This window comes from Pan paniscus, chromosome 11 (genome assembly GCF_029289425.2).
Source record: "Pan paniscus chromosome 11, NHGRI_mPanPan1-v2.0_pri, whole genome shotgun sequence".
NCBI lineage: Eukaryota > Metazoa > Chordata > Mammalia > Primates > Hominidae > Pan > Pan paniscus.
Window position 1 is genome coordinate 82,452,524 of NC_073260.2, and position 23,248 is coordinate 82,475,771.

At 43.1% G+C, this 23,248-nt stretch overlaps 1 protein-coding gene across 6 annotated transcripts in view; it reads right to left on the reverse strand.

Annotated features, from left to right (window-relative positions):
- The window catches only part of FRMD3 (FERM domain containing 3), a 296,678-nt gene that overhangs the window by 51,104 nt on the left and 222,326 nt on the right, over positions 1-23,248 (reverse strand). For all 6 annotated transcript variants that reach the window (XM_003810300.4, XM_034967512.3, XM_063593988.1 and 3 more), the window contains exons 7-12: positions 19,449-19,536; positions 17,675-17,763; positions 16,266-16,329; positions 15,323-15,411; positions 4,889-4,963; positions 4,525-4,593 (exon numbers count right to left, since the gene is read on the reverse strand). In XM_003810300.4, coding sequence (XP_003810348.3) covers positions 4,525-4,593; positions 4,889-4,963; positions 15,323-15,411; positions 16,266-16,329; positions 17,675-17,763; positions 19,449-19,536 — 474 coding nt within the window. The remainder of the gene's footprint in view (positions 1-4,524; positions 4,594-4,888; positions 4,964-15,322; positions 15,412-16,265; positions 16,330-17,674; positions 17,764-19,448; positions 19,537-23,248) is intronic.

Below are 23,248 nucleotides of genomic sequence, written 5' to 3' on the forward strand. Positions count from 1 at the left end.
CATCTATGAGGAAGCAGGTGTTTGCCAGATGCTGAATCTGCTGGTGTCTTGATCTTGGACTTCCCAGCTTCTAAAACTGTGAGAAATAAATTTCTGTTGTCTATAAGCCACCCTGGTCTATGGTATTTTGTTATAGCAACCCAACTGGACTAATAAATCTACCAACTCCTTTAAACTAAAGATTACACCTTCTTACCTAATTCTCTCTTTAAACTTTTTAAAGGTGCCAACTGATCCTGGCTTCATTTAAAGCAAGAGCCCGCCAGCCCAACTGAACTAATGACAAATATAATATGCAAATTTGAATGGCCATCTTCTTTTCATTTGCAAAGTTGTTTGTATAAACTTTACCTCATCTTTTTCTCTTAGTGCGTCTTGCCTATAAGACAGGCAAGGTAAATGTCATATTTGCAGATGAGAAAACTGAGACTCAGGGAGCTTATGTAATGTGACTAAAGACGCTTATATGGGCAAACTTAGGACTCAAAGCTCAAAGCCAGATAATCTGATTCCTGGTCCAAGGCTTTTGCTATGCTGCACACTGCCTTTCTGCATGATTTGGCCTGCAATGTCCCAAAGGAGACTCTGCTTGCTACCCCTACTGTCCTCCTGTTTCTGGCTACATGAGGTCCCACTGTGTCAGGCACTTTCTTAAGTATGTGCAGATGTCCCAGTCAGCTTCCACTCTGCCTTTCCACCTGAACTCCTGAGGTAACTGTGTTTATGCCTGAGGTCCCCCCAGGCCAGGCTAGGATACGTGCCATGTTTCTCCACTCTCAGAATCCATCAGATGACTCTGCAAAAATATCTGGCCCACTTTGCAGGCCACTCATGCATGTACTCCCAGCATAGAATGGTCTCCAAATGAAGTTGTCATTAAGAACTCTATTGAAATAGAAAGGTTTCCTTTGGGAACTACAATTATATTCTAATACTGGGGCAAATGTGGTTTGAATATATTTATCCCATTTGTTTTTCTCATTGTGCATGTAAGATGGGCAAGAAAAATACCATATTTACAGGTGAGGAAACTGACATTATGTAACTCAACTAAAAGATGCTTATATAGGCAGACTCAGGACTCAAAAATGGTAGCATAAAATAGTGACTCCTGGAGTTCCTATATCCCTCCTTGAAATTAAAAGAAGTAGTGCCAGCCTCTAAAAACTCCACCTGGAGGGATTTTAATGTGAATGTATCTGTCATATTCCAGTTTTTCATTTTTGGATAAGAGATGGTAGTAATATTATCAACACCTCATATTTGTATGGCACTTTAGAATTTTTAAAGCACTTTATTTTAATACTCATAACAAAGCCTAGAAGTTGGGCAAAGTGATGTTGTAAATCTCATTTTATAGATGAGTAAGCTGATGATCTGAGAAGTGATTTACCCAAGGCCATACAGTTGGCAAACAACACAGCTAAGATTAGAACCCACTCGTGACCCCTACACAGGTGCTTGTGTTCGGTACAAATGCTGCCTCAGAGTGTCTGCTGTGGTGGCTGCTATGCCCAGGTGGCTCACACAACCAGCCCTCGGCTCACCAAGCTACAGCCCTCTGCCCCACTGGGCCTCTGGAACAGGCAGATGATTGTCACCCAGTGGCCAGTTCAGGAGGGTTTGGCTTGGGTATCTTGTCATCAATGATGATCAGCAAGAAAACATCAGAGTTAGCTTCTGCTCCTCTTTTTGAAGAAGAAAAATCCCAAGAAAGTGTCCTCAGTCTGCTTCTGTTTCTCTACATAAACACACACACCTCAGCAGATGTAGGAGTCTGTGAACTTGGCATTATTTGAAGAGTAGAATCTCAGAATGTGAAGAAAATTCACTAATTAAAGTCTTATCACCACCACTGTAGACTATCACCTCTGAACGCCCACCACAAGAGGAGAGCTTATTACTACATTCTCACTTTTGACAGCAGCTTCAAAGAAGCTGAAATACTTTGAAAACCAAACAATTGTCCAAGAGGAACAATTTTCTACCACACAACCAGCTACTGGGATGGAAGGAGGAGTTGCCTGAATGAAGGTTTCACACATCACTATGGCTTTGACCACAATGCTGTCTCTGGGGAGATTGAGGTCCCCGGGGCAGCACCTTGGACAGATCTCACATCAAAGAAAATGACACGTGCTGCTGTCATCCCATACTCCTAGCTCATGCATTCATTCAACAGCTATATATTGACCTCTACTATGTGCCAAGCACTGTGTTAGGTGCTGGGGGACATGGAGATGACCAAGATAGACACGGTCCTTTCCTCCAAGAGGTTGCTTTGTAGCATTACATTAATCAAATTCTTTCTGGTGTTGTCAGAGATTTGAGAGATGCCGCAAAGAACCACGGAGGCATCCTAAGGATGTGAACTCAACAGTCTTTCATATACCCAGGGGGAGGTGGAACAGAAAGAGCATTCAAAGCAGGTCTCAAGGGCCCCCAGGTCCTTGTTTGCAGTAATATCCTGGGAGATTTTAGAAGATTCCAGAAAAGGGAAACTATGATTTGGTGGATGCCTCAGTATGTATCCACTTTCCTCGCACTCTGGGGTTCAGTCTACTCCAAGAAAAGTGCTTCACTCCAGCAAGCCTGCTCCCTTCACCCTTCCACCACCTGTTACCAAGAGCCTGGCTACTCAAAGTGTGGCCCATGGACCAGCCACGTGACCATCATCTGAGAAAATGTTAGAAACACAGACTCTCAAGCATCACTCCAGGCTTCTTGAATCAGAATCTGATTTTAGCAGAATCCCGAGGTGATCCCTGTGCAAGTTACAATTTGAGAAACCCTGAGCTAGAAAGCCTTGGTTTCCATAAATTATTCAAACCAAAATTTACAAGAGAAGCATTTAAAAAAAATTCTTTATTGACCTCATTAACCGTCCAAAGATGGTAACTTTGAGACTCAAAAAGCCTTATTTTTTGGAATATGTATCTCTGAAAGTATATTGCAAAAAAAGTGTCCTGCTTTGTGTTTGTGCTACCAGGAGAACTCCCTCAGCATCAAGTATTTAAGATCAAATATTTGAGCTTCAACCTGGAAGAATAAAATGCATGCTGAGCCACTTGGGGTAGTTCCACCTCCACTACCAGCTTCTAAGAAAATGCCAGGTGCTCTCAGGGTGCTACAGAGAAAAGAGCTGAGAACACAGAAGCAGGACACTGGAGTTCTAGGCTTAGGTCTGCCATCAAAAAAAGTCAGGACCTTGGATAAATGACTTAACTTGTGTGAGACTCAAGTTTCTTTGTCTACAAAACAGAAGCATCAAACTAGGCGATCCCTGAGGTCATTTCCAGTTCAAAGATTCTGAAAGGGATGAATGATATGTTTTATCATTTCCTCTTCATTTCTGCTGCATTGAATAAGTACAATTTGGGGAAGAGGAGGGAACCATAAAGACTTTTCTCATTGGTGGGCAGGCTGCACTTTCAGGATCTGCACCGACATGCCTGGAGCCAAGGTTCTCCAGCTTCTCTCATCCTGTAGTCTTCTGCTTCTTACAGTGTGATAGCCTGGTTTTGCAGACTTTCACATTACAGCTCCTCACCAAGTCACCCCAAAGCAGGAACAAATTTTCTTCTGTACACATCTACATGGGATATCATGCCAACTGCACTTCTGCTCCCCGGTGTGGGAGAGAAGTGCCATCTGGATGCTTCTCCAGGCTGGCTTAGCCACACTTCTGTGGGACCACAGCCTCCTCCTGCCCAACAACCCCAAGGGACAGGGTGGAGAGGCACCCAGCTCATTTAGTCACCCTGGAAATGGAGGAAACTGGAAAATCCAAGCATAAAGGAAATACCTCTGGGTTTCAAAGATGGGAAAGAAAGGGCAGGTGCAAACCAGTGTATGGGGGACTTCCTAAATAATTTAGCTCATGGTGATCTTTCCTTAAAAAGTGGGAGGCAACACGTTGAGAATGCTGAGCTTTAGATATGCAGCATATTTGAGGTTTAGGATGGGCAATGATTTGTGTAAATTGTGGTAGTGTGAAGTCCAACATGGCAAGAGAATATTTAATTCTTAAGAATGACTGCATATCGTCACCTTAATGGAGGTGTGTACTCTTGAGCCAACAATGACTAAGTCCTTCATTCCTCTGTGTGGCCCTAGAGAGTAATGGCCCCAGGAAAGGTCAACCCAGAGTCAGGCCAACGGGAACGGGCCAAATATGATGAATACAGGCAGGAACAGAGAACTTGTAAGAGGATGAAATGACAGAGTTTGGCCAGGTGATTAAGAGGATGAGATGACAGAGTTTGCCCAGGCAATGGCACAGCATCCTGCTTGTTAAGGTGACACTCCAGACCTAATCAATGACTCTCCTGAGAGCACATAACTCAAAGTGGAGCCCAGCTGTGCTCATGCCATGGCCCAGCCAAATCTGTCTGAGTGAGACGTCTAAGGAAGTAAGAATGTCCTTTTTTAATGCTGTATGTCACTACACAAAGGGATGTTATAGGGGATTTGGAAAAGCCAGCTTTTAAAGCCACCTGGAACCCACAGTGATCATCCACTCACCTGTGCACCTCAGGAGGCTCCCTCTGGATCTTGGAACTGGCCTCCACCACCTCTTTGGCAACTTTCCCACTGCAAAAGACAGAAACACATGTGTATGCACACATACTCAGAGAAGAATGGGAGGGATATGCACAAGTGTCCTTTTGTTAACTTTGCAGGTGTCTGACCCAGCTATAGAAATCATGAGGGGGAAAATTACGGTAGAGTTTGAGGGTGCCCTGTGAGCATAAGACAGCAATGGAGTAGAAATGGAAGACTCAAACAGAGGCCCAAGCCAAAGGCCACTTATTTGCAAGCAGAATCTTGAAATTTAAGTGGCTGCCCATCCCCACCCCCTCACTGAAATGGAACCATTGGTACCCACCTATATCGAAATCTACTTCCTTTAAAAAATATCTTGCTGCTTGATACAGTCTTGATCTGACTGGATTTTGCATACCTTTAAGAAAAAGCAAAGCACAGGTGGTTAGGACATTGGAAAGTCCACTTACAACATGCTATAGAGGTGTGGTGATGGGGTATTTTTACTGCAAGAAAGAAACGTAATTTACCTTGTGACTCAGCCTGCATTGTGCACACAAAATATAAGAAAAGCTTCACAAAAGAATAGTTACTTTCACTATGTGTATTGCATTCTAATATTTTCTACGCTATTTCCTTTCATTCTTTTTAAATTCATGACCTACATACTGGGTTTCATAATTCATTAGTGGGTCACAACCTGCAAAAAGGACTGGGCAGTGATGATCAGAAGGAATTCTCCCCTAATTTCTATCTGAAGATATGGAGAAGAGGGAATTTTGTGACATGGCATCAGGAAGTTCGTGGTTGTTAGGGCACTTTGCTGCCTATTCCTGTATCCACAATGAGGCAGAAAACAGCTTCCTGGCAACAGAGGTCACTGACTATGCCACGAAGAACTCACTGTGCATTGCCCAAGTGAGGGAACAAGGGTCCCGCATTACCACAGGAATGGTCACTGGCTTCTGTGTCACCATGACCCAGTGCCCTTTAAAAGAACCCACAGTGGTAGATGACTAAGATACACGAGGCAGAAGCTGCCCAGACAAGAACTGATTCAGCACCTCTGAGCCCTACTCGTAAATAAGAGCAAAACAACAACAATCTGAAAAGCAGCCTAGAGGCTGGGCTGCCGGGAGGCTGCACAGGGCACTAAATTACTGTGACAGCTGAGGATGGCTCTACAGCAGTCATGTTAAGCCTTGTACAATTAAATCCAACAGGTTAGAAAGAACAGGTCTCAGAGAGTTCAGCATCGTTTAAAATATTGATAGTCACAAAATCTTAAACACACACAGACAAAATCAATATGATCTGTAGCATCCTGAGCAAAGACATGCACGGAGCCAGGGAAGTTTCAGTGCAGTGATCCCCACCCTTGAGCCTCTTGAAGCTTCCTTTATTCACTCAGCAATCATTAACTGAGTGCCATCCCTGCTCTACACACCAAGGTAAGTACAAGAAAGACACATGGCTGATCTAGCCTGGGGGCCAGAGAAGATGCCCTGAGGAAGGGACATCTGAGTTGAGATCCAGGGGCTGGAAGGTGTTAACCAGGGCACGGTGGAAGTGGTGGTGGATATACCCAGCAGACGGCCAGCAGGCGCAAAGCCATCAGCCTAAACATCTAGAGAACTAAAAAGACTCAATTATTCTAAGTTAAGCAACTCAGGAATGGAAAACCAAAAATTCTATGTTCTCACTTCTAAGTGGGAGCTAAGCTATGCGTATGCAAAGGCATACAGAGTGATATAATGGACTTTATAGACTCAGAAGGGGAGGGTAGTAGGGGCCAGGGATAAAAACTACACATTAGGTGCAATATACACTAATTGACAGGTGCTCCAAAATCTCAGAATTCACCACAATATAATTCATCCATGTAATTGAAAACCATTTGTACCCCAAAAGGTATTGAAATTTTTTAAAAATATATAAAATACATTTTTAAAAGACTCAATGTGCATTTTCCCATGTTATTATTACTACACACACATATATTTTTTTTTCCTAATAAAGATAAGTCAATGTACAGATGTACGAAGGAGAATAAGGCAAACTTGGACAGAGAGCCAGAATCCAGTTTCCCAGGACCAGACCTTAAGTGGTCCTTGTTAAGGATCTTGGTCTTTATCGAGAGAACAATGGAAAGCCATAGGAACAATCTTTTGCAAAGAAGCCCCTTCCCACCACCTGTGTAAACAGCCAAAGATGACACAGAAGGGCACTGGACACAAATATTAAGCAGGGAGAGTAAGATGGGCAAGGGAGGGCACAGGCCTTGGCAGGGGGATCCTGTCAGGGCAGGGCCCAGAGAAAATGGTACAGGACCCCTGAGGACACACAGAGGCACGTGAGAGCCATGGCCCTGGGGGGGCCCTGCAGTGTGCTGGCTGGAGCTTCCTTCCAGACCACACCCACTCACGAGGCTAGAAACCCCCAGCAAGCTGCATTGAGATGGTCCCAGCTGTGCCCTCCACCTCCTATGAGGACATGCCTGCTCTGGGTCCATCTGCACCCCCTAAAACTCCCCACTAGCCCTACAGAGCTGTGGCCTGACACTTTGTCTACTGAAGCCTGAGAAAAGGACAATCACCTCTGCCCTCTCCCCATCTTCTTGGCAGGGTTGCTCCCAAGTCCTCAGAGATTGGGAGAAGAGAAAGCTTTAAAGAAGCTTTTATTTTTTATTGTGTGTGTGTTTTTTTTTAAATTCCAAGTTCCTAAAGATCCTTGGGACAAAGTGGTTGGCTTAAAAAAAAAAAAAAAAGATTGAGTTTCTTAATTGGGTTTTTAAAATTCAAACTCAACACTTTGCCCATTCTACAGAAGCGACACGTGAAGCTGGTGAAGCCGGCGCAGGCGTGAGTCAACCTCCTGGCCACTCAGGTGGCTCTTTTTCACTAGTTTGGCCTTAGCTCTGGCCCTTCCAGGCCCCAGGAGGAAGCCACTATCATCGGCTTGAACCCAGACTGGCCTCTTAGAGGGAAGTCTCAGTCTCAGTACTGCTTCCCAAAAACCCTCAAAGTGACTCAAAAGAAGCAGGTCAAAAGATACATTTCACAAAGATGGCCAGTAGCTCTCTGCTCAGGATGAGCAGAGAGAAAAGACTGTGCGTCTTTCTGGCTGCGGGTTCCCCTGGAGGAGTATCTGCAGGTGATCTGATTTGCTCAGAGACAGTTGCCTCAGAGCATTCCCACGAATCCCCTGCCCTCCCAAATGTCCAGGTGAACTCCCAGAATGTTTCAGCTGAGATTTTTAATGGAACGTTAACAGGCAGTTTATTCTGAGAGCTCAAATGACACCCATGCACTGGGAATTGGGAAACAAGACTGTAGAGGGGAGGGGAATGGAGAGAGGAGAGAGAATGGTGGCCGGGTTAAAGTACATGAATCCAGGGTACCACTTCCCAAACCTGGCTGGGCATCAGACACCTGGAGTAGGTATAAAAAACACAGGTTCTCAGGCTTGATCATGAGAGATTCTGATTCAGTGGGTCTGAAGAGGGGCTTGACTTTAATCAAGCACCCTAATGGGATTCCAAGAAGTCCACTTACATTTGAGAAACTCTGTGCCCCCAAATTCTCCTAGGATGACCCAAGAGGTGACATTTCACCTGAAAGAACAGTGGTCCAGATTCCTATTCACGTCTGGTTCTGTGACCTTGGTCATGCCATGTGGCTTTGCTGAGCCTCAGTTTCTCTACATATTATTAAAGGGGGAGGGTGTCATAATATTTCATAGTACTCTCAGGAGGGTTACACAAGAGTAAATGATTTGAAAGCACCTAGCATCATACCTGCTCATTATATAATAGTTTCCCTTCCTCCCTTCCTTCCCACCTTCCTCCCTCCCTAATATCAGTCTCAAACCTCTTCATCGCCTTCTCACTATGAAGCTACCAAAGCCAATCCTCTAAATTATGGAGGTTCCAGAAAACCACGTTAAACACTCTGAAAGCAAATAAAAGAGCTCTAACTCCAGCCAAAATGTTCTGAGCACTCTGTTTACCAGACTCTCCCATCAACAGCAAGCCCAGGGAAGAGTATTCTTCCCACAGAAAGCAATGAGTTCACAGCCTCATTGGAACAGCAATTCGCTCTCCTACAGCCTTCTGCCTTCCTTTCCACCTGCCGTCTCCCACTTCAACTTCCAACTCCCCATCAAAGTCCCAACACAAGAAGTATGACTATGCCCAAACATCTGACCTCACAAAGAAATCCAGATCGTCTCTGCAGGAGCACACCTCCCCTCTCCCCAACCTGCAATTTCTCCTCTGAACCCTGCTATTCCAGGGGCTTGGATGAAGATCAGGATAGGTACTGGGGGGACATTGGGTGGTGCTCCAAGAGGCCACCTCTAGAATTAACAACACAATTTCCCATTGAAGTCACAATTTAGAGTTCCTGGAGTAACCATAACAATAACAGCATTTACTACTGAGCCTTTAATATGGGCAATGCCCCATCCAAAGCACCTTTAATATACAATTCGTTTTATCCTCACGGCTCTCTACCAGGAGGAAGGGATCCGCATTTTCACATAAGGAAAATAAGGCACAGAGAGGTTTAATCACTTTACCATGGTTCCATGATAGAAGCTGCAGGAACCAGGCTATAAATCCTAGTCTGTCTGATTTCAGTATTTAAAAAATCATGCTCTAGTCGTACTGGCTCTCAAATTTTAGTGAGCAACAAATCACCTGGAAGGCTTTTTAAAACACCTGTCTCTGATTCAGTAGATCTGGGGAAGAGCCCAAGAATCTGCATTTCCAAAAAATCCCGGGAGTGATGATGCTGGTCCAGGGACCTGATGGGAGAATCACTGAACTAAAGCAATGTCTTAACCCCTCAATGGCATGTTAGCAATAACTGGGAAACTTTTAGCACTGCCAACACCTAGGTTCCTCATCCCAGATTCAGATTTCTCAAAATAACAGCTTTGTCGAGATATAATTTACATACCTTAAATTTCACCCTTTTAGATTGTACACTTTGGTGGGTTTTAGTATAATTCATGAAGTTAAAAAAAGAAATTACGAAAATCAATCACCACTATCTAATACGAAAACATTTTCATCACCTCCAAAAGAAACCACCTGTCACTGCAATGGGTATTGGCAGTCACTCCCTGATTCCCCTCCTCATCTCACCACTCCCAGCCCTAAGCAACCACTCATCTAGTTTATATATTTGCCATTTTAGATATTTCATTTCAATGGACTCATGCAATATGTGGTGCTTTGTAAATGGTTTCTTTCACTTAGCATACTGTTTCCAAGGCTCATCCAAGTTGTAGTATCAGTTCTCCATTCCTTTCTATGGCTGAATGATATACCATTGTATGGATATACCACATTTTGTTTATCCATTCATCATTTGATGGACATTGGATTGTTTCCACTTTTTGGCTATTACGACTAATGCTGCTATGAACGCTTGTGCACAAGTTTTAATGAAGACCCAGATTCCACTTTAATTGGGTCTGGGGTAGGATGCAGGGACCCATAGCACTGGTATTAATAGTTTTTAAAAGCTCCTCCAGGTGATGTTAATGTAGTCAGGATTGAGAACTGCTGATTTAGAACCTTATTACTTGGTGGAGTGTGGTCTACGGACCCACCGCACAGTATCCCCTGGAATTTATTAAAAATATGGACTCTCATGCCCACCCCAGACCTTTTGAATTAGAATGCACATTTTAACCAGCTCCCCAGCTCATTCATGTGTGCATTCAAGTGTGAGAGGCACTCGTTTAGGGAGCTAGTCTGGGTTCTTACCTACCAAGCATAACACTGTTCCTTTGACAAAATGTACACCAAACTCTGAATAAGAAATGTATTAGGAACTGCTTTTATCCCTTGCACACAATTCCAAAACAAATTGGGAACACAGTGTCATACAGCCTCAACCATGTATCCAGTACACAGCAAAAACTGTGAGATAAAGATGCTGTTAATGAAAACATCAGTGAGCCACTGAATCCCTCAATGCGTCCAGTGTGCTTTCAGTGAACCAGCACCCAGAAACAGTGAGCTCTGGGGTTGGCAGCACCATGACAGACCACACATGGTATAAAGGAAGCTCTTAAATGGTGAATAAGTCTGTGTTGGAGATCCCCTGGGGTCTGGAGTAGGCGGGAAAAATCAGAGTTTCTGCGTCTGGGCTCCATTCCCAGGCAGATCTCAGAGCCAGGGCTTTCAAAACAGATCTGTGGCCCTGGGCCAGCTGACAACCAGCAGTGCATTTGCGTCCTAAAAGCACACTGGGGAATTCGCAAGCAGAGGCCCCAGGGCCTCCCCGCTCCCATGCAGGTGAAGTAAAAATGGAAGGAACAAACCATCTAGGAAACAAGATTAGGGCCTTGCTCTGCCAGCTGAAACCATTAAAATGCAGGGCCAGCACGACAGAGCTAGAAGCAGGGCCAGGACCTCTGCCCAGGGAAGGGTGGTCACAGTGAAGGAAGCAGGCATACCCCTGAGGTTACCATAATCAGAGTCTTCCAAATGAAAAGGAGTGGGCTCTTCATCCAACTGCTGCTCAAAATACTCTCATCATTAGCAGAGGGGGCAGTAATACAGCAGCAGCTTCTGCTCATCAATGGTTCATATGCCTGGCAGAACTGAGCACAGCAAGGCAGGTAATTCAATCACATTTCACAGATGAAAAATAAAGATGAGGCTCCAAGAGATTAACAGCTTTGTTCCAGGCCACACGGCTATAAATGACAGAGTCAAGACTTAGAACCAAGCCCACTGACTTCCAAAGTTCACACTCATTACACTATGCCCCAGTGGTACAAGCAAATGCAACCAGGTCAGTCCCATGCCCATTCATTCTACAGGTGAGGAGGCTAAGGCCAGACAGCACTAAAGTGACCTGGCCAAGGTCCCACAGCTGGGCCAGAACAAGTGATACTTCCCCTCCTTCCTCAGGAACAAGGATGGTTATGGGATAATGGAGGAACAAAATCTTCAGGCAAATCTCAGACGGCTATAAATATTCAGGTTTAGAAGTCGAATGAGATGAGGGTAGCTTGGTTAACTATAGCCAAAGTGCCAATGCAAAGACTGGTCAACCGTATACAGTTTGTCACTTGTGCTCACAGCTAAACCCTCCAAGTCTTCCGAAGCATCCACAAGTGACTGGAAGGGACTTCTCTGACATGCCAAGTTGACCTACCTAGTTCATGATAAAATTACCAGAATACCTTTCTTACTAGCTGCCAGCTAATCTGCTTACCCAAAATGTGTAAAACACATTCTCCAGATTGCAGGTTTTTTCTCTCCCTTTCTCCTCTCAATTTTGTTTTTGCCTTTATTTAACTCTGTCTCCCAACTGACTTCCTCATATATGATACAATAACGTGCGTGAAATAGCAAATGAATGTCTCCAAGTTATTCTTTGATACAGACCCAGTGATTTCACTAAAGTATCTTCAAGGCTGTGCCAAAATCCTTCCAAGCAAAACTTGCTGTGTGGCTCTAAAGGAAGGCCTGTCTGCTAGGTGTTCTCCTGTATCACCCCCTCCCATAGGTCTGTCTGCACGTAAAGAATGATCAACCACACCTACTGCACCTCTGTTGCCTCTTTCACACTGGTCAAGCCATCCGTGTCTGGCCTCAAGACCTCCTGGTCCCTTATCACCTCTTTTTCTACCTCATCTACCCTCTGCTCCAACCTTGTAGCCACTCATGTCCCACAAAATGCATCCTCCACATTCCTGCCGTGGTACCCTACGGGAGCTTGGATGTCCTTCCTCCACCTAAAAGGGTCTTCTACCTCCTAGCTCCCCTGGCAGCAAGATTCACCCTCTCCTCTGGATTCCTCTCTAGCTTTTTTCTTTTTTTTCATTTCCCCCTTGGTCCCTTACATGAAATAACAATCTCCTGAGGACAGGAATCATGCCTTATCAATCTGAGCTAGTAAACATGTTTTCAATGCCTGAGATCTTCAGGAAATAAAAAGAAAAGCAGAAAAAGTTCCTGCCCTCAGAGAGTTCAAATTGATTACAGATCTGACATGTTGGTATGGAAAAATCTACAATCCAATAGAAGTTTTGGAGAAAGGAACAAGGGAGAGTAACTCCTCAGTGAGTATATAGTTTCCTTCTGGGATTGATGAAAATGTTCGGAAATAGATAGAAATGATGGTTGGACAACATTTTAAACATACTCTGCCACTGAATTGTACACTTTAAAATAATTAATTTTATGTTACATGACTTTAACCTAAATACAAATCATGAATACAGGTTAAAAAAATAGAAATCAGATCTAGTACAGATACACAGTACAGATATATAAAATTCTGTAATAAAATCATGTCATGGTAGATCTTGTTTTTGCCTTGTTTCTTCACTCCATTTATTAATTCCCTCATATGCAAGAAAATATTCACTGAAAATAACTAACTGAACATCTGTAAGTTATCCTTTGACAGGAAACAGATGGTTTCATTCAAGAAAGAACAGAAGAGTTCCAAAAGCTTAGGCACTGAAAACAATGTGTCAGGTCCTCAAAAAGCTAAATATAGAGTTACCCTATGACCCAGCAGTTCCATCCTAGGTATATGCCCAAGAGAACTGTCCACACAAAAACTTGTATCCAATGCTCGTAGCAGCATTACTCATAGTAGCTAAAAAGAGGTAACAACCCAAGTGAGCATCAACTGATGAATGGATAAACCAAATGTGGTCTATTGAAACAATGCAGTGTCATTCAATCATAAAAAGGAATAAAGTACTGAGACATGTTATAATATGGGTGAACTTTGGACACATTTTGTGACAACAGGCACAAATGGCCACATCGTTTATGATTCCACTTATATACAACTTATAATAGGTAAATCCATAAAAACAGAAAGTAGATTAGTGGTTGCCAGAGATTGGGGGAAGGAGGAAATGGGAAATGACTGCTAACTGGCATAAGGTTTATTTTGGGAAGGATAAAAATATTCTGGAATTAGATCGTGATAATGGCTATATCACTTTGTGAATTACACTAAAAACCACAAAACTGTATACTTTAAAAGGGTAAATTTTAAGGCATGTAAATTAGATTTCCATTAAAAAAAATTTTTTTAAAACAAAATAAAAAATCACTAAGGCTCCAACTAAAGACTGAGAGCATCAAACCCTCTGTGTTGCCCTCTCCGAACTCTCATGTAGGTGAAGGCTTCTAGACATGTAGATTTTCCGAAGGCCAACTGGTCTCCTTCCTTATCAGTCCCCAAACATGCAGGAGGCACACAAAGACCTTGAGGTGGTGGTGGTCACGGGAAGGTCTACTGGTACACATCACCTTCTCCAATCATTCCTAGCACAGCATTTTGTGCGTCATCTCACCCAGTGGTGTTCAAATTATGCTCCTGGGTTTTCCCAGGGCTGATGGGTTTCCTGGGACATGGGGATGTCAGTGCTAAACCTAGGAAAGGCATAGGCAACCTGGACAACTGGTCACCCAAGCTCCTGAAAAGCAATGAACAATGGGCAAAGACCCTTCAATCTCCAATCCCAACCAAGGCCCCATCTACCACCACAACTTCTCTTTTTATCTCCTTTACATGCTGGACTTTGCCTATACTTCAGATTAAGGAAAAGTATTCTGTGGCCGAAACTGGTTTCAAAATCATTATCCAAGCCATCATTCTCCTGATGGTTCTCATCAGCCAAAGCCCAGGAGGTTCAGAGACAGCATTTTCAGGGAGATGAGTCTAATCAGGAAGACAGAATCTCACTGTAAGGGGCAGGGGGACTGATCAAAAGCCACCTGGATGAGGTCCAGGGGTGTACAGTGCTGATGGCCTGAGCAGGGCTGGACTAGGTTCTTAGTTGCATCCACTACCACTGCCTTTCCAGTCAGCAAGCGTCTCTCAGAGAAGAAGGTGTAACTCCATGCACAGATCTCAGTTTGAACTTCTTTTGAAACCTGAGAGCTTTACAGATGGTTTCTGAAGTCTTGTCCAGCACCTACTTTCTATGATCCTAGGCTCTGACAGCATTCCACCCATAAACCTTTGGCTCTATTTTCAATACACTGAGGCCTTCTTACTATGAACACAGGTGACTCTCTGCCAGAGGTCTCTTTTTCTGGTTGTGAAAGCACATCCAACCCATACTCAGAGTAAGCCAGAAATATCAGAGAGTATTAATTCTGGCCCCCAAAGCAGGCTTCAACCAAAATAAATGGCGAATTGGTAGATAAACAGCCCCACCTCTTTGCCCATCAGCAGGAGAACTGTGAGGCATATTATACCATGTCCCAGAGTTCCTAAGAAGATCTGAGCCCAGTTGTCCACAGTAGTGACCTGCTCAATAATGCATCTTATATTGCTTCCCCATCTCACCACCCCCCACCACTCCCCTACTGGTATGTCCATTGATTACATCCCAAATAAGCTACTTGTACCAAACTCTATCTCAAGGTCTGCTTTGTGGGGGTGGGGGGAGGAGGGCAACCAAAAATTTATCCTGTGACATATTTTGTGGAAATAGCTATTTGAAATACACACACACACACACACACACACACACACACACACACACAGTGGCCCACAGCCATTCCACAGGAAACATCCAACATAGAGCTCAGAACTCGGTCAGGCCAACAAGCCAACAATCACCGGGAGTCACCCTGAACAATGCACAAAATTTTAATTTACTTAAATATAACTTTTAAAACTGTATTAAAAGAAATAAATATGCATCCATTTGCAAAACATAAAGAATTCCATGGGTGCTTTTAAAAGCTATAATTAAATGAATAAAAGCCACTTACTTATAAAAGGCCTGGTTTTCCACTCCACACTTCCAAAGATGTTTGCAGGCAGCTGGTGTTGAAGTATGGAATGCCAACATGGCTTTTTTCTAATTAAAAAATAACAAAACAAGAAAAGGCACGTAAAATACCATTTACATTTTCCATGGGTTTTTTTTTCAGGTGTTTACCTCTTTGTATCCTATCTCCTATCACACAGACTTGAAGTAACTTAACATATTGCTATGTTATTTACAGTGTTATTAACATGGTATTCACCCCTCCCTCACCCTTTGCAGATATCACTAATGTATCTAGGACCTGTTTCTGATCAAAATCAGCCTCACAATGCTTCTCAACACTCCAGGCATCATCTACCTGTCACACTGGAATTAGCCTAAAAACATATTTGCCATCCTTGAGGAACTAGTACTTGGGCTGAAAACTCATGACAAGAAAACCCGCAAATTTCTAGAGCTACCTCTGAGGCTTAATATTTTGTTAATGGTCTCCGCACAAATGCATTCCCTGGTGAATCCACAATCTATATCTAGTAACTCCCTTGTTTTAAGACTCTCTGGACTAATAGGCTCTGTTTATAACACTCTAATGAGCACTGGTTGTTGAATATTTAGCTTTGTAAGTATTCTTTATTTGTTTCACATGTCTGTATCTTGGCAAAAAGAGGTAGGGAGAGGTTCCATCTTTTATTTCCAAAGTCTATCCCAGTCTGTTTTGTACATGGGGGTGTACAATCAGCATTGCTTACTGACTTTATTGTTCAATGTACAAACCCAGTACTCATTTGTTTGCCTCTAAAATATTTTTAGCATATAGCTTTCATTATCATCGTACACTTCAAAGTCATGGTCTTTGGCGACTACAATACTAAAGGCATATTTTACTCCTGAATCTCTCTCATGCACACACAATAACAGGCAGTTAAAAAAAAGCAGTATCTGACCTCCTTCTGGGTGCCAATCACATAAAATGTCTTCCCTTCAAACTTCAATTTGCAGACATCTGGCCTAAGAAAAGAAAATCTCTGGGTAAGAAGAAAAAAAGTGGCAGCTAACCAAGGTACCTGAGTTTCCCATAGGAATCTGACTCAAAAATGCCAGGCAGATTGCAGTGAAACAAGGTATTATCTTATCATTGGTGAAGGTCTAATGGGCAGTGAAAAGCCTCGAGTGAATTATACAGCAATTCTCTTCCCAAGAGAGGATCTGCACAGAGCTCAGAATTATTTATTCTATTATTTACAGTCAGGCTGCATCGTTCTTCCAAGAAGCTCTAGTGTTCGTGAACATTAATGATCAGAACAATATTAATTGCCCAGCCCACTTAGCAAGGTGGGAAGAACGTGGTGATTTCTGATACAGTAAATGAAATGATGCGGATTCACAGTATCTGACTTTCTCCTCCTTCTGCATCCATTTCCAAGAAGCAAATCCACTGCACTGCAAAATGTTCACTCCTGTTTTCCCTGTTTACAAAAGAATTGTGTTCTTATATATTGGAGTTCCCATTCTTTTCAGCAAGGACCGGTTTAAATAGAAACATGTGACACAATTCTGTCCAATTAGGTATACAGGAAGTCTCCTACAGGGCTTCTAAAAAATTATCCTTGTTTGAAAAGGAGACACATGGAAGGGGCTGCTCTCCTCCAGGCTCCGGGCATTGCCATGGGGAGATGTGCAGGCCAGTCCCGCACATGCCCATCTCAGGAGCAGGAGCCTCAGGACCAATGCGCCTGCCTGAGAATGGCAGAGAAAAAAAAAAAAAAAAAAACAGAGACCTAAATCCTTCCCGGCATTTAAGTTAATAGGCAGTTAAGTTAACAGACCAGGGAACTGCTCCACGTTTGCTCTGTGAGCTGATTAGTCCTCTTATTTGTAAGCCATCATGAGTAGACATTCCTACTACCTTTTGCCAAAAGCATCTTCACGGATACACTGGATAACAAAGGGTGAGTTTGCACCCAGGACTCAACAGAGGAGGAGAGTGGAAAGAAGTGAGTTGGGGAGAGTGGATCCTGAGTTGTTCATGGGAACTCACACCTTTACCCTGCCCTGACCCATCCGTGTGCCCCCCTTGGCCACAGCAGTAGAAGCTACTGGTGAGGAAACACTGGATACCTTCTCTTTGAAGGCAGAGCCCCTGAGCCCACGCCTCCTAAGTTGACTCCTCAGCTTGGCAAATCCAAGTCCCCACCAAAGGCAACCTAGATGTTACATCCCTTTATGATGAAGCTCCAAGGCAAGGAAATGGATACCAGGCATTCTACCTGACACTTGCCCGAGAAGCCAAGGAGGGGACGGAGGAATCAAGATTAAGAAAAATGGAAAGCCAGTTTTCCAAAGAGGCACTTACCATTTTATCAAATGGATTCTCTTATTTCCCTGAAAGACCACAAAGCCTGCAGCTGTGAATCCTAAAAATGTTGTTGTGCCTGTTGAATCCTGAAAAAAAAGAAAAAAAAAGAAAAATCTGTTTAGATTGAGAAAAATAAAATAAATGATAACCAATATATTTATTCATCCTCACCCTAGGTTAATTTTAGACTAATTCCAATGATTGTAGCAATAAACTAAGTTTCTGAGATGGAACTTCTAAGAGCAGGCCTTTCAAAGTCTGGGTGAAGTTCAGGAATATGTAGCTTTTCCCTTTGAGGAGCGGACCTTCTGCCCTCTAGGAACCTCCTGGAAAAGTATGAATGAGTCCCAAATCACTATGTCTACTTCCCAGTGTCTTCCGGGGCTGCCTGTGTTCTAGGTCTGCTTTGTAATGTGAGAAAACCGTTCTTGCTTGCCATTAGCACTCTAACGTGATGAAGCCAAAGCCCTGAGCATCTAATTTTGATTCAATCTCTCACAGGATTTCTGGAAATTTCAGTATAAAAATATCTCCAGAAAAGCTTACTGTGCTTCCAGCCTAGACCAGGAAAACTAAGCGTCTTGTAGATAAGTGAAGGCAAAGGAATAACAACACAAAGATCAAGTCAGTCTCCAAGAAATAAATAAAATACAGTTCAAATTTCTGCATAAAATTCACTAAAATGAATAAACTGATTAGTACCATTCTAGGAAAGAGCCGCTGGTAAACATTCCAACATTTGCGTAGGCAGAACAAGAGGACGTAAATGCTAGTATGGACAAGTACCCCTGGCTCTCCGCCTTGGCTGCACATTGGAAACACCTGGGTAGCCTGGTCGCCGCACCCACCACCCCCCTCCGCCGCCCTCCGCCCCGCCCCGCCCCGCCCCCCTCCCCAGCAGATCCTGACGAAATTGGTGTGGGATGTGTTCTGGTCAGCAGGTGCTAATGAAGCTCTCCAGGTGTTTCTAATGAGCAGCCCAAGCTGAGACCTCTAGGACTCATGCTTTACCAAATAAGATTAGGCAGTCCAATCTGGGTAAAGAAATTTGCCACTAAAACTCCAAAACTTATATTTAAGAGCCTAACTGATAAAATGCTTAGTTTAGGATTAGGACTAGTGTCTGGCTGATGCATAGTCTAATATATGGAAAGAAGAACATTGCTTCAGTGAAACATTTCTGGAAAATGTATCTATAAGTATCACACCTTGGGAGCTTGATTAAAAAGGCAGATTCCCCAGTTGTACCCCCAGAATTCTGATTTAGTAGCTCTGGGGTGAGGTCCAGGAGATTCTGATATAAGTAGTCTGTGTTTCATCCTTGAGAGAAACACTGTCAAATATGAGTAAAGGAAAAAATAAAAACAAGTGTTCCTAATGCCAAAATGCAACTTGAAATCTTTCTTTTTTTTCCTTCCACTTTCCCATTTTTTAAAGACTGCATTCTTGCTGGCAATGGCCTTGAAAGTAAATGTGTCAGGAGCCTGTAACTCCTCAGGGGCCAAACCATCCATTTGATGAGTGAATCCATGGATGTTAATTTAGGAAAATATGGCTACTACATGGCAATCAATGAACAATTGGAAGACTCCAATGGAGAAAATCAGCTGCCAAAACATGTAACAGCAGCCCACTGTTGTCCCTTCCAATGAGGGACCGTGGGCCAGGCTGTGGGAAAGATTTAACAAGGCTCTGCCAGGCCTGCGCACAGATAAACTCTCTTTTGGGCAAAACAACCATTATATGGTGACCTGCTGTGAGGGGCAGTTACCTTGCATGGGTGAGGATCCACCCCGTAGGTTTCCAAAGTGTGAGCTTTCAGGAGCAAGTTAAATTCAGCAACTGGTGGGCTCTGCCCCCTAAAATCACACAAGAAAAGTTGAGGCAGTTAAAATGGAAAAGGATAGAAACTCGGAATCCCTTCATTCAATAAAGTATGGTGTTCTAAGCTAAATAAAGAGAAAAACCCTTACATAAACAGTAATCAGTAAGACTGATCATTATTTCTCACCACAAGGAGTCCTTTGCTAAGGAACCCGAGCTTGTGTTCTGTAGTTAATTGTTCCATAACACCCACACGCACTCTGAGTGCTCCAGTGATCCGTACAGTTAATCAAGGTTATCAAGTTACCAATAAGCAGGCCCTTGCAAATTCAATCTTAATACGAAATAAAACTAATCATCTGTTCTTTCTGCTAATTTAAAAACATTATCCAGGTTAAATGGCATGCCTTCTTGCTCAGGGAAAAAAATGCACAATCCTGTTACCCCATCAACAAGCCTAAACAGAGCCATCAGGGCCAAAAGAATTGTCAACCATCCCACAGAGAGCCCTGGACTTCAAAAGGAAATCTCAACCACTAGTCCTAGCACTGTCCTGCGAGGTGGTAAACAAGGTCTTGGCCTCAGGGAGAAAAGGGCTGCAAATATAGATGACCGCGAAGCCCTTTCAGGGCTAACATCTAAAGAAAGACTATGCAACATTTCAAAGACCCCACTTTGACTAATATTAATATCCTACATGTATTTTAGAGAATCTCAATCATTCCCCAAGGATATTTATGTAATTCTAGCAACCAAGCAGAGTTTGCTAAAGAAAACAACAGGAATTCATTTTATTTTCAAAATGTAAAATTATATTGCAATATTAAATCTATCTCCACTTAACTTCCTTCCCAAAGATGGATTGTCCCCCCACCCCCTCAAGATAGCAGAGTCATCATACCTCTAAATCAAAACAGTATCCCATCTACTTTATTCCTAGAGCCCTTCACAATCTCTTTACCTTTAGTGCACTGGAGTTACACTGATACGTCTGAAGTCACTGTGGTATGTCTAGGGAGCATCTTTATTTATTCATCATGATCCGCACAGTGTAGATCCTTTTAATCCAGCAATGCATATCTTTCTTTGACTATTTCTTGATTCTTTTCTTCCCTTCCCCACTTCCTCCACCACTCTCTCTCTCTCCCACTCTCTCTCTTATCTCCTTTGAGAGGCCCTAATAAATGGGTCTTGAAACTCCTAGGTCCTAGGTCTTTTAATCTTGGTTTCATTCTTTATATCTCTGTCTTTTGGTACTATGCTCTGAATTATTTCTTAATTCAAATGTCCAGCCTGCTAATTTATTCTTCAGCTGTGCACATTCTGCTGCTTCTCTCATTGATTGGTTTTTTTAAAAATATCAATGAAATATTTCATTTCCAATGTAATATCTATGTGGATCTTCAAATAGCAGCCTGTTCTCAGCTCATGATCATGAATTCCTCCTATCCCTCTGAGGGTACCACTTCATTTCTATTAAGGTCCAATCTTGTTGGCTGCATTAATGCTGCTTTCTTGGTGAAGGTCATTTTGTATGCTGACTCAGAGTCTGTAATTCGTGGAGCTGATGTTTCCTTAAGTGTTTGGTGATTCCTGTTGGACTCTCATTTTTATATTTGATGTATCAGCCTCCAGAGGTTGAGGGAAGAGTGGGATGTGCAGTGTGGAAGAGCATGTGATATGATTTGGATTTGTGTCCCCACCCAAATTTCATGTCGAATTGTAATCCCCAGTGTTGGAGGAGGGGCCTGGCGGGAGGTGATTGGATCATGGGGGCAGATTTCTCCCTTGCTATTCTCGGGATAGTGAGTCCTCACAAGATCTGGTTGTTTACAAGTGTGTAGCACCTCCCCCTGCTCTCTCTTCCTCAGGCTCCAGCCACATAAGATGTGCCTCCTTCCTCTTTGCCTTCCACCACGTTTGTAAGTTTCCTGAGGACTCTCCAGCCATGCTTCCTGTTCAGCCTGTGGTACTGTGAGACAATTAAACCTCTTAATTACCCCGTCTCGTGTAGTTCTTTATAGCAATGCAAGAACGACTAATACAACATGTATCAGTAACTTGACTGGGGGCCGAAGGTTCTAGTTCTAGGCACGCACACAGGGTACCTTCTGCTCAAGCCTGCTGCTGCCCATGACTCAGCACAAAGCAACCAGAGGGAGGGGTCAAAGTTGTCCACTTGCTTCAAATGTAGTTGCCCACTCACTGTGATGGCTGTTGTGTGTATTCCTGGAGGCACCCAGAAACCCAGAACCACTGCTATTCTAAGTCTGTGTCTGGCCTGGATCCCTTCTGTTTCCTATCTTCCACAGATGTTGCAGGATTTCTGATCCAAAGATATTTTCTCCTATTCCTTTTCTAATGCTTTTCCTGTTATCCATAAGGACTCGGTGAAGGAAGGGAAGATTGACATATATGCCACCTTATTCTTTTTTCTCCTTTTTTTTCTTTTTTTTTTTTTTGAGACAGAGTCTCACTCTATTGCCCAGGTTGGAGTGCAGTGGTGCGATCTCAGCTCACTGCAACCTCTGCCTCCCAGGTTCAAATGATTCTCCTGCCTCAACCTCCGGAGTAGCTGGGATTACTGGTGCCCACCACCATGCCCAGCTAATTTTTGTTTTTAGTAGAGATGGGGTTTCGCCATGTTAGCCAGGCTGGTCTTGAAGTCCTGATCTCAAGCAATCCACCTGCCTCAGTCTCCCAGAGTGCTGGGATTGCAGGCATGAGTCATGGCCACCTTTTTCTTTTAATAGAAAAGATCATTCACCTGGCGACCTTTTTCTTTTAATAGAAAAGATCATTTTTAAAGCCATCTACAGAATACTCCTGAGGGATTAAGTCAAATTTGTGCTTCAGAAAAATAAAGTCTAAAGCTTTTCAAGATTTCCTTATTCATTTTAGTGTTCTGAAATTTCACTGTGATATATGTATATAGAGAATATCTTTATGTATTCATCCCAATCAGTACTTGTGGGCACTTTCGATCCAGCAATTACTATCTTGGGCCATTTCTTTGATTCTTTTCTTTTCAAGACATAGTCATTATAATTTTTTTCCTTTTGATAAAGTAACAATGGACTCAGGAAAATTAACAACTATATTGACAGGGATGGGAAAAGAGATTTCTGGAAGGTTTTCTTAATCCATATGGTATTTCTCTCTCCATCTCTCAAGTTCTTGAAGTAATATCTTACTCTCCACCAACAAATAAACCATACAGAAAATTATCGAAGTCAGGCTTGGTGCAGTGGCTCATGCCTGTTATCCCAACACTTTGGGAGGCTAAGGTGGGAGGATCGCTTGAGCCCAGAAGTTCAAAACAAGCCTGGCAACGTAGCAAGGTCACTTCTAAAAAAAATTTTTTTTTTAATTAGCCAGATATTGTGCACTATGATCGTGCCACTGTCCTTCAGCCTGGGTGGCAGAGCAAGAAAGATCCTGCCTTAAAAAAAAAATACAGAAAACAAATTCAATATGTGAATATTGAATTCACATATTATTGAGCCGTCTCTCATGCATACACACACACACACACACACACACTCATTTGTATACTCATCTCACCTTCCCAACTAGGGACAAAGCAGTCAAAATACCCAGCATGTCACTAAGCAGCAACCCACTCTTCTGGCCCTCAATGCAAAACTTCACCCTAACGACCCAGACCAAGACTAAAGTGAACCAGGACCAGAGCCAAAGCAGCCCTGTGCCTCCCATAGCCTTGGGCAATCAGCTTTGCTCAGGGTG